General features: G+C 42.3%; 1 protein-coding gene across 1 annotated transcript in view; it reads left to right on the forward strand.

The window, feature by feature from the left end:
• Positions 1–11,662, forward strand: part of BIVM (basic, immunoglobulin-like variable motif containing) — a 36,520-nt gene extending 24,858 nt beyond the window's left edge. Inside the window, exons 7-10 of the mRNA XM_066580082.1 lie at positions 2,221–2,353; positions 2,685–2,768; positions 4,230–4,326; positions 6,739–11,662. Coding sequence (XP_066436179.1) covers positions 2,221–2,353; positions 2,685–2,768; positions 4,230–4,326; positions 6,739–7,035 — 611 coding nt within the window. The 3' untranslated portion in view covers positions 7,036–11,662. The remainder of the gene's footprint in view (positions 1–2,220; positions 2,354–2,684; positions 2,769–4,229; positions 4,327–6,738) is intronic.
• Positions 11,663–12,231: the final 569 nt, after the last annotated feature.

Here is a 12,231-nt window from a genome sequence, read left to right on the forward strand (position 1 = left end):
TAGAATAAATGTGTTGCAGTATTCATTGATGCTATTATAATCTGAGAAGGTCTTAAATATGTTTATTTTTGTTAACTTGAAGGACATTTAAATATTCTATGACATCTAAAATAGAAAAAAAAATTACCACCGCAATCACAGGGTTAAATAGGTTGTCCAGGAAAAAAATGGCAAAAAGGCACTCTCTGTGGTGGAATAACATAAAAGAAGCCTCATTTACTTCACCCCATCCCCTACTGCTTCTGTTCTGCTGATACCCGGTCCCCCCACTGCTCTCAACCTCTGACTGCAGAAGCGATGATTTTCCAACAGCGGGACATGGGAACCCTGCAATTAATCAAGTAAGCTGGTGATTGGCTGAAGCTGTCACATGTCCCTGGTGTCGGTGAGGTCATCGCTTACTCACTGCTTCAAGAATTAGAGAGCAACAGGTGAGCGGGCATTGGCAGAACGGAAGCAACGAAAGAAGAGGTAAGGTGAGGTAAGTATAGCTTATTTTAGGTTATTCCACCACAGTGAGGAACTTTTCCGTTGCGAATTTGCTGCATTTTTTTTCCAATTGTCAATGGGACTTTCTAATGGTAAAAATGCAACGCACCAAAAAAGGCAACTTGCGTTTTTGGTGCGTTGTGTTTTTAACATTAGAAAGTCCCACTGAGAATTGTAAGGAAAAAAGACGCAGCGAATTCGCAGCAGAAAAAAATGCAATCACCTACTGACCGGTTCCTTTTTTTTTAGTGGTGGAGCTTAATCATTTTTGTGTTCTGCAGACAGGGCAGAGGGTGGAGACTTTTAGTTTAGCCAATTATCTTATAGGGAGATAAAGGGCTGTGAAGAAGAGATGAAGGGTCATTGCTGATCTCCTGAAACACTTAGCTAATGTCATATAGGATCAATGGAAAGAGGAGAATAATGGGGTTGTCCGGTTACCAGATAATGTTGCCACTCTAACGGTCTGAAAAAAGAAAAACAGCAGTACTTGCCCTTCCTGAGTTGCTGGGATCCAGCGCCATTGCCCTGGTAATATAGAAGATGACATCACAGGAAGTCACCTGCCCGCTGCAGTGTCTCCATTCTGAACTCCTAATCTCTTGACACCCAGAATGTAAGCACGGATGCCAAGAGAATGTGCAGTGACGCTGCAGGGGGCAGGCAACTTCCTGTATTATCTTCTACAACAGTCACTGGGAGGACGGTGGGACAACGGTGCTGTATTCCTGTGGTTCCTGAGGCCTCTTTCCCACGAGCGTATATCAGCCGTCCGTCTTCACGGCCGGCTGATATATGCTGTGATCTGATGCATTGGATTCCAATGCATCAGATCACATGGTCGTATTCCTGAGACATAAAAGTGCCCATCCGGCCAACATAGCGCCGGGCATTTTTACGTCGGGCCCAAAATATAGTCCTGGATCTTTTGGTCCGGAATATGTTGGCCGCTGCATGAGCTGCTATGGGAGCGTGCCTGCTAAACTCCCTCCCTCTGCTCTCCTCCCCCACGTGGTGGCGGAGCTGAGCGCCGTCCCCTCCTATTGCTGGCTGTAGACAAGGGTCAGGACAGGGGTGGCTAAGCCCCCGCCCTCTCCTCATTCCTTGTCCATAGCCATCAATGGGTGGAGGCAGGATGGGACAGCGCTTAGCTCTGCCCCCGCCCCTCCCCCTCCTGTTCCAAAGAACGAGCAGGGAGGAGAACAGAGGTGACCCTGCGATGGGGAGGGAGGGGAAAGGGGCGACGGCATAGTAGTCTCGGTGTATATGCGCCAGGACCCATGCCATCTGAATAGGCGCACAAACGTTTGATTTGTGCGCCTGTTCACCAGTTTTATCTCTCCCAACGTAGTGTATATCGGCGGGCCGTGAAAACAGCGGCTGATATACGCTTGTGGCAAAGAAGCCTAAGACTGCTACAGCAGCAATGTTGTCTGGTAAGTGGGTAACTCCTCTAATGGAGGAATTGTGAGGATATTTTTTTTTGTTTCTACATTTTCTGTGTTTAACAGTCACATAGTTGTAGAATAGTTTATTTTTATGTTACAATAAAAAACTTAAACCTTTTAAAGAAAAATAAATATCAATTTGTGTCTGAATGGGGACAGAATAGTAGACCCTATGAAGTATTTATGTATGTGCATGCATCAGATTCGTGACTACAGTCTTTTTAGTTGCACTTAATAATTAAAAAGTGCTGTCGTTAACCTGGTTTCAAATTTGTGCTTTCAGCTGTTGGCGCTTTATCAAAATTAACTCAGGGCTTAAAAGATGATTCAATGGCCTATATTTATCACTGCCAGAATCATTATTTCTGCCCTATCGGATTTGAAGCTACCCCGGTAAAGGCCGGCAAAGCATACAGGTGGGTGTCTAAAATTATAGCTGTTGCACTATATCATTAGAACACATTGTTTCTACTGCTGCCAAACTACAGCACAAGAGCATTAACGAAAACTTGTCACCAGATTCCCTTTAACATGGATGTTATGTGAATCTGTAGTCATGGAATGGAAACCTACGTTATTCACTGCCAGAGCATGAAAATCTGGTGTCCTAGACATATTCATACAGGTCAAGGGCTCATAGCCATGGTTTCAGGATGTGAAGATCTATTTGAATATGGCCATGCTATAGACTTACTGTAGTAATGTGCACATGCCGTAATGTCTTAGTTTTTTTTTTTTGCATTTTAGGGGTCAACTGTTCCAGCATGAAGTAGAATTTTGGATATTAATTGGGGAGCCGAGCAGAAAGCATCCAACAATTCACTGTAAAAAGTAAGCTACATACACTCTAATGAAATGACTCCCTTTGTTTTGCCACATTTTTAGATCCACTATAGCCAGACAGTGCCAGATCAAGATTGGTTGTGACCTCTTTCCCTGCAGCAGTGTCATGCTCTTCTTTTCATTTTCTTGTATAAAGATCTTATGGAAGTTGTATGTACGAGAATTCATCTTAAAACTGTCACTGGCTTTTCAAACAACTTAAGCAATATGATTACTAGCTAAAGTGCAAGTCACTTTGTTTTCCTTAAGTGACGTTTTTGTGCTGCAAAATCCCTCGAAAGTGCTGGCTACAAGGGACCTCCCTTACCTCTAACATGCTGTCCACTGCCTGTTGTCATGTGAAGTCCACCTCTAGTAAGAGATAACAAGAGGGAACACAGGAAGTGGAGGAGAGTGATTACACATGCTACCCAAAGACATGGAAAGGTGAGGAAGAGGAGGCCGGAGAGAGACACATGCAGACCTGCTGCAGCTAAGGGAAAGTTATTTACAGTGTTACATCTACTAAAAATAACATACACTTGGCAATGCTTCCCTAGTGTCCTTCCAGATGCAGTTATTTATGCACATGTGCCTTTCAGAGATATAGTCTGCTCTTCTCTGTGCACAGTGTATAGAACACAGCATAACAGCAGACTCCTCCCGGAAGCTCAAAGAAAACTGAGCATTAGACAAACAGGCTGCAGAGATGGAAACTGGTGATACACAAAAGATAAAAGCCACAGAATGATCAGAAATCATGTTCTCATGTAAACACAAACAGCAGCTTATTCTGAAAAGTCGGGGAGGTTGGACATGCTACCTAGATTGCCTTTTTAAAAAGAACTACCAAATGTATATAATGGTTTGGATTCACACATTATCAATATGAAAACAGTGAGTTTGCCTACAAACGGGCAAGAAGTGTTGTCATGAGGAATGTAGCTGAAGGACTGGGACCTGCAAATTCAGAATGAAGAAGGAGTAATCCCTCAAATAATTTTTTTTCTGTACACTAAAATGCCTTTTATAGAACAATTTTGGTAGTTTTCCTCTTAACCCTTTCCTGAGGTAGAAACCAGTTCGTAAATGTATACAATCTGTTTTACCATTTAGTTGTAACTAGAGATGAGTGAACACGTTCGGCCCCGCCCCTTTTTCGCCCGAACACCGAACTTTGCGAACACTTCAGTGTTCGGGCGAAAAAGTTCGGGGGCCGCCGTGGCAGCGCGGGGGGGTGCGGCGGGGAGTGGGGGGGAGAGGGAGAGAGAGAGGGCTCCCCCCTGTTCCCCGCTACTGCCGCCCGTGCCGCCGCGCATCTCCCCGCCCCCCGGCGGCACCCGGACCTTTACGCGCGAACACTGCAGTGTTCGACAAAGCCGGTGTCCGGGTGCGGATGTGTCCGTAACGGACATGTTCGCTCATCTCTAGTTGTAACCTTTACAAAATACATTTCTTGTTGTGTTTCAGGTGGACAGATATTGTTACTGATTTGAACACACAAAACCCTGAATTCTTTGATATAAGACATACAGAAAGAGGCCTACAGTACAGGAAAACAAAAAAGGTAGGTTTTAATCTTAAACTTTTGAAAATGCTGTGATATTTGGGAGAGCCCTGCTCCATTTTATTCATTTTTGCTTTCCCATAGTTTTTTGTACGGTATATTTAGGAGTACTAAACAAAATCAGGCTTGAGACAAGAGACTTAAAGCAATAAGAATTTTTTTTTTTTTAAATGACACCAGGAGACATTTCTCTCTTCTGTGTAATTTATTTTTTTATTCGCTACACAGTACAGCGCATAAAGGCATGTTTTATCCTCTTACCTGTTAGGCACCTTGAAAGTCAATCAACAGCTATACAAGTCTTTTGGATAGCTGTAAGACAGTCTGTGCTCTACAGATCTGATTGTCAGTCATCTTTCTAAAACCTTCAAGTTATTATTTTTTTAAATGAGATTGTTGAATAGTTAGGACTTGTGAAGCAGGATTAGGAGCAGTGGCCTAAGAACAATGCGGCAGTATGTTGTGTAATTAGAGATCGTTATTACAGCTGTAACTGAACATTTGGGAGTATTGTAGTGCTAGATTAATAATTTTAGGCTCTGGCTTATTGGGCTGATAAACCAGCCCAGTGACTAATCTAACACACTGAATATACCGATGTGCTGGTTCTTGGCCCCACTGCCCAGGGATGGATAAGGAACTAATAGCTATGGATATAACCCTACCATAGGATTTTGTTGAATGCAGTTAAAGGCATTTATTCAGTTGCACAGGAGCATCATCATGTAGCACTTTTTGTTTGTGGATCTGGAACCCAATGGGAGAAGCATTCCTAGTTAGACAGTCAGAATTCAGTACAGAGGGATTGGAGATAAACTGCAGCCAAATATAAGCAGGGTTCGGTACAGGGGAAAGTGTGATTGTCAAGGCTGTAATCCATGATGGAGAAGACCAGGCTTCAAGTACCCGCATGCTCCCTTCCAGACAAAGGGATTCAAACATGTTGTGGCAATGTTTCAGACTTGGCACAATCCAGGAACCAGTAGCTTGAAAAAGATCCACCAAGTCTGAAATGATGCAAAATAACATGTTTGGAACCATGATGCTCCTGTTTAATGATGATCAACAAAATAATATGCTGCAGTTCCATATAAATGATCTAGATGAGGGACTTGAGATGAAACTGATCAAATTTGCAGACCACACAAAACTAGGAGGGATAGCTAACACTAGGGAAGAGAGGGAGTATTCAAAAAAAATCTAGACACAGCACACGATAAAAAGACTTGAATATGCTAATAGATCACAGACTGAAAATGAGTCAACAATGTGATGCAGCAGCAAAAAAGGCAAATACAATTCTGGGATGTATTAAGAGAAGCATAGAGTCTAGATCACAGAGACAATTATCCTCATCAAATCTTCCTTGGTTAGACCTCATCTGGAATACGGTGTTCAGTTCTGTGCACCACACTTAAAAAGGACATTGATAGTGGAGCAAGCTCAGAGAAGAGTTACCAAGAGGGTGAGCGGTCTGTAAATCATGTCCTATGAGGAACAGTTACACAATCTGGGAATATTTAGCTTGCAAAAAAGTAGGCTGAGAGGAGACTTAATAGCTGTCTACAAATATCTGAAGGCCTGTCACAGTGCAGAGGGATCAGCTCTATTCTCATTTGCACAAGGAAAGACTAGAAGCAATGGGATGAAACTGAAAGGGAGGAGAGACAGATTTGATATTAGAAAAAAACTTTGACAGTGAGGGTGATCAATGAGTGGAACAGGTTACCACGTGAGGTGGCGAGTTCTCCTTCAATAAAAGCCTTCAAACAGAGGCTGGACAAACATCTGTCTGGGATGATTTAGTTAATCCTGCACTGAGCAGGAAGTTGGACCCGATGACCCTGGAGGTCCCTTCTAACTCTATGATTCTATGAAACTAGCCGCCTCAACACATTTTGCTGTACATCATCTGTGAAAAATGCCAGAGAGGATACTTTATTTTAAAATAATTTTTAAGGCCATTCGTCTTTGGGATGAATTTGTGAACACAATGATGAATTCTGTACATTCAGTGAGAGGACATCATCCTGTAAGGGTACATTCACACTACATTTGCAGTGTACATTTGACGTATGCACTATAAAAGCTCCTGCTGTACGATGTCCAGTGGACACCAATCACCTGGCACAAGCCCCAAAAAATGTTGTTTTGGTCTCAGTCTGACTGGTATACTTTTCTTTTGCTGTATGGCATAGTGCAGTTGAAGTTCTGTAACACTTGACCCCTTCATGCTTTTCTTTCAACTTTTGATCTGCATTATTTCCTACTGCTTGGTTATTTTCTTAGTTTTTTTTTTTAACTATTAGCATGTGAAAGAGGAGACTTGTATTTCCATCCTATTTTATAGTTTCCATTATTCCACAGCCCATAAATATTTAATCTAATTCAATTTTGCTTCCTCTTTTTTAGTCTGGAGGAAATCTTCATTGTCTCTTGGCATTTCAGAGACTTAGCTGGCAGCGATTTGGTCCCTGGACCTTACAGCTTGGAAACCTGAGACCTGAACCTCAACCTCCCGTTCATGCAAGAAGGATTCCTAAATCGGAAAGTGAAGATAATGTCTCGAAGAAACTGCATGGTCGTTTGGGGAGATCCTTCAGTGCAAGCTTTCAGCAAGAGCTTGCATGGAAAAGAATACGAAATATTAGTGAGAGACGGGGTAGTGGATCTCCAGAAAGTGACACAGACGGTGACGGAACCGACTGATTTGAAAGGTGTCGAATAATTGAAAAGCTAGTAAAAATCTGTCAGTCATTCTTTCTATGACCCTTAGCAATAGTGTTGGACTGGAGAATATACGTTCCAGAGGTGCGAACTGAAGTACACTAATATACCTCCCCTATTTCTGCAGATTGTTTTTGACCAGTCATATACTATATCAGAACTACAAAAATTTCCAGATGTTACACCATTAGTGACACATCCCTCACAAGAGGTCTTGTGACCTTTTCACAGTAAGGCTGTAAGATGTGTAATGCTGGTATGTTTTAATGGACTAAATGGGCACACTGCCGGCAATGGCTACAAGGATCTTAAGGCGATGAAGACGTGGATATGCAAGGAACCACAAAAAAAAGTTGGTGCATTTTAATTAGATAGGGCAGCTTGCGCCTCAGGAATTAGTTGCTGGAATGGTGTAGACCTTTTAGTAAGAAGCACCAAATCAAATATTGAAAAAAAAAAAAATCAATAAAAACAAACACCACGCCTGGGATTGGGTCTGGAAAGAGCAGGGAAAAAATGTTTACATAAATATTCACTAGATCTATCACAGTAATGTGAGCTCAGTGGGCTAGTAGGATTACAGGACCCTGCTCGCTCGCTCGCTCACGCACGCACGCACGCACACACGAGCTGTGTTCAAAAAGTATCCAACCCTAATTTTTTGTATGTAGACAAATTAAGCTAGGGAGGCGTGGTTTGGTGGACGTATTTAGGTGACACTAATGCGCATGCTTGGTTTTTTTTTTCTCCCTGCAGAAGCTGTCAGTCGCCAGCAGACAGCTGATGAGTGGGAAAGTGTAAGTGAGCGCCGTCTAATTTTCTCTTTTGACAAAATGACAAACACTTGAACGACACGACTGCATTAAATTTTGTGTAGAGCTTGGCGATTCCCAAGTAGAAAACAATCCGCAAGATTCAAAAGGCCGAAGCAATGGGCACCACATAGATAAGAGTGGTACAACCGCTTCCAAGCACCATACTCTCCCGACATGGCTCCATGTGACTTCTGGCTTTTCCCCAAGCTGAAAATGCCACGAAAGGAACCAGAGTCCAAAGAAGACATCATACAGAATGCAATGGACCAGCTACGCACCATCTCACAAGAGGTGCTTCAGCACTGCTTCCAATAGTAGCAGAAGCATTGGGAGAAGTGGGTGGCTGCTCAAGGGGTCGACTTTGAAGGAGCTTAGTGTAAGATTGTCATCTCTGAATAGAAATATTTTTTATGAATTAAGGTTGGATACTTTTTGAACACCCCTTGTATAGCAGGTATTCTAACGAGCAGCTCTAGCTTTAGAAGACTACCATCAGTGCTGCACTGCTTATTTCAATACATTTCATATAGTCTCAGTGAACCAGTCCGTTTGAAAAGAAGTTTTTCAAAATGGACAATCCCTTGAATATGTTTTATTATATAAATGGACTGGCTGTGTGCCTATATATAAAAAAAATAACATACATACACTATTTTGCCAAAAGTATGTGGACAACTGCCCATTACACCTCCATAAGCTTGTTGAACATCCCATTCCAAAACTATGGGTGGTAATATGGCCTTGGGTCCCTGCTTGTGGCTGCATGAGCCTCCACTCTTCTGGGAAGGCTTGTTTAAAAGATTTTGGCGTGTCTCTGTCAATGCTCATTCAGCTAAAAAGGCATTTCTTTGCTCGGCCAAGTATGTTGAACAAGACTAATGTTAGACAAGGAAGTCTCGCTCACAATTGGCAATCCCATTCATCTCAAAGGTGTTTTATGCATTGGACGTCAGAGCTCTGTCCAGGCCACTCAAGATCCACCACACCATGGTTTTTAAACCATGTCTTTGTACACAGGGGCACAGTCGTGCTGGAACACAAAAGGGTCTTCCCCCAAATCTTGCCACAAAGTTGGAAGCATACAATTGTCCAAAATGTCTTTGTATGCCATAGCGTTAACATTACACTTCACTGGAAATGGCATAGCCCAAACCCTGAAAAACAGCCCAAATACCAGTGCAACAACTTCCAAATTTTATAGTAGGCACTATGCGTTTCAGTAGGTAATGTTTTTCGCATGTATCCACCAAACTCTGATTTGTCCATCTAATTGTCAGATAGTGAAATATAATTCATGAGTCCAGAGAACATGCCACAGCGCCCAATGGCAATATGTTTTACCTCACTCCAGCTGACCTTTGGCATTGAACAAGGTGATCACAGGGTTGTGTAGTGCTGTTCGACCAGAGAAGCCCATTTCATGACGCTTCAGGCATATAATTCTAGTGCTTATGTCACTTCCAGAGGCCGTGTGCAGCTCTGCAGTGAGGGATGTATCCGAGGACAGGCAATTTTTATAAACCACGCACTTCAGCATTTAGCAGCCCTACTCTGTGATCTACCGCATTGTGGCCGAGCTATTGCTACAACTGGATGGTTCCACTTCACAATGGCAGCATTTCCAGTACAAGCGATGTGGAGGAGATTCCTAAAATATCATACAGAAATAGCAGAAATTTTCCCCAACAAATCCATGCAACCTTATCGAAGCTGGAGATTTCAACCCTTCAAATAAGATGGTTAAAATTTCTTGTAGATCCGTGCCAGAAACCGTGGCCAAATACGTACCATTGATGTGAAGATTTGTCCACTGCAGATCTGCAGCATTTTTTGTGGACTTTCGGCTGTGGAAAGCATGCAGCAGACGGCAGGTGTGTGAAGTCGCCCTTGCAGTTATGTAGATAGATCTAGCAGATGAATTTCACAAACTAAGGGCCCCTTCACATGAGCGTTGCTTAAACGTTCAGATAGGCGCTGTTTTAGCGTGGCTATCTGAGCGTTAAATTGAGTAAACGAGTAGCAGCCGCGAGCACATCACAGCTGCTATTCGCGAGTATCCTGCTCCACCTCCCTTCTCCAGCTGGCCCCCATAGCAGTCTGTGGGAGCTGCCGGACTTGTCATATCTGTTGATGGAGTGAAATCTCAGCGTCAAAAATCGTTAATCTGAAAGAACCCACAGGAAACCAAGGGTTCTTGTAGATGCAATTTTTTTACGTGCCTATTCAACGTCAAAACGACGCTTGTGTGAAGGAGGCCTTAAAGGTGCTTTTAGACAAAGAATTATCATTCAAAAAAAGTCGTTCAAAAGAGCGAAAGTGAATCATCATTCAGTTTAAACGCGAGCCATTGACTGAATGATGAACAAGAATCATTCGCTTCTGGGTTGTCATTCAGTTTCTGCAGGACTGAAAATCATTGTTGGCCCATTCACTTGTCTTTCCTTGAAACAGCACTCATTCGGGGTTTCACATAGGAATGTGGAACACTGAACGAGAAGTGAATGATTCTCGTGGAATGAGTCAACAATGAATGTACCTGTCTAAAGAGGCTTCACGTGCACGAACGAGCTCTTGATGACAATTGTGCTGTCTAAAAGAAGCATTACTTGCTACATCGTATTACATTGTCAAGTCTTTGAGCTCTTCAGTACAAACCATACTACCACCAATATTGGTCTCTAGAGAGTTCATGGCTGTATGCGGATTTTATGCACTTGTTTGCAATGGGTGGGGTTGAAGTACCTGAACACCATACTTAGGAGGATTGTTCACATGCTTTTGGTTAACCGTGTATTTAAAGTTAAAGGCATTGCAGATATTTTTTAAAACGATGATAAATCTTTTACATTTTCGGATCATAACAGAGGAAGAAATAAAGAAAATACGGTGCCTCTAGTAAAGTACCCGAGAGCTCTAATGAAAGTAGACGCTGCTAAGCATAGTGTAACTGTTTCGGTCTGTCCATGGGAAGCTAGGTTCAACCATCCAGAGTGTCTACAAACCGGATATCCAATAATTCCAGGCCATAAATACCAGAATGAGGGTGGTTTCACACCTGCATCGGGGTTCCACTTTCCTGCTCCCCATACTAAGCAGTAAAAGGGAAATCCCCATGGCCGAACGACTCCATCTTAGGATGAACCGAACAGAGCTGAACGGATCCCATTGACTATTAGCCGGAACAAAAAGCATTTTTTCCGCCATTTTGTACCGGATCTGTGTCAAAACCTGTGACCGGAGCGTCCAACCCAGATGTGAAACCACCATGATTGTATGTTATTTACACTCAGTTCATCACTGTGATTTATCAGACAGAAGATAAGCACGTCTGTCAGTTGTGATATAATAGTAACTCATTGACTTGTTCTCGGGCCAGAATTGTTTAGGTGTGTGAAGAATATAATCTATAGAATGACATTGTTACACAGCATGGCATTGAATTGCATGGTTTCCCGGTAAAGAATAGAGGCCTCTTTGTCCCCCACATATTTGGTGAAGGAAGGAACATTCATCTAGATTGAACAAGGTGTTTTCCATTCATAGACTTGTATATGGAATTTTATAAATCTTTCCACATGAAATGACTACTGTACCAAACTGTTTAGGTATGATACTTATGCTGGCATATCTCATTTATTGACTTTACTTACTAGTAAAAACTTATTTTCTACTTTTGTAGTTGTATTTGGTTACTGTATCGCTTTCCTTTTGATACTGTATTTTTTTTTGCCTTCTTATGAAGTCCATAAATGCCAGACCCTGAATTTACATGTCTCCTTCTTTCAGAGCAGAAATAAAAATAAAGCTTGGTGTATGGTCGTAATTAAAAGAATATGCTGAATATTAATATTATGATTTTTTTAATGATCTTTAGCTAAATTTATAAATACTTTCACTGGCCAATAGATTATCCATTGGATACTCCAGATTCACAGGAGGTCGAAGATTCCCATTTGTAGTTTTGTTCATGTGGTGCAAATCATTATTTCCGCAAATATCCTTAACCGATTGGAGACAAAGCCTGTTTGTGCCTTAATGGGAACCTGTCAGCTGTGTCTATCCTACTATCCCTTTTGTGGGCAGATTCATCGTTCCCATCGTCATGTGTGCCGGTCCACAATCTTACAGCATCTGCGTGAGAAATCAAATCGCTTCGTAGATGACATTGTACTCAGCAGAGGAGGGGATATGGAAAGGAAGGGGGGGGGGAGGGAAGGGGGGCTTATGCTAAAAACTCCAGCTAGAAGTTACTTCTGGAAATGGCTTTAATTCCCTGGTCTGAAGGTGTGGTATGTTTAGTAGGGTAGAAACCGCTAATGGGTTCCTTTTCATGACCAAGCAAAATTTTTTAAAATCTGATATA

The sequence above is a fragment of the Eleutherodactylus coqui genome, chromosome 1, assembly GCF_035609145.1.
Source record: "Eleutherodactylus coqui strain aEleCoq1 chromosome 1, aEleCoq1.hap1, whole genome shotgun sequence".
Classification (NCBI taxonomy): Eukaryota; Metazoa; Chordata; class Amphibia; order Anura; family Eleutherodactylidae; genus Eleutherodactylus; species Eleutherodactylus coqui.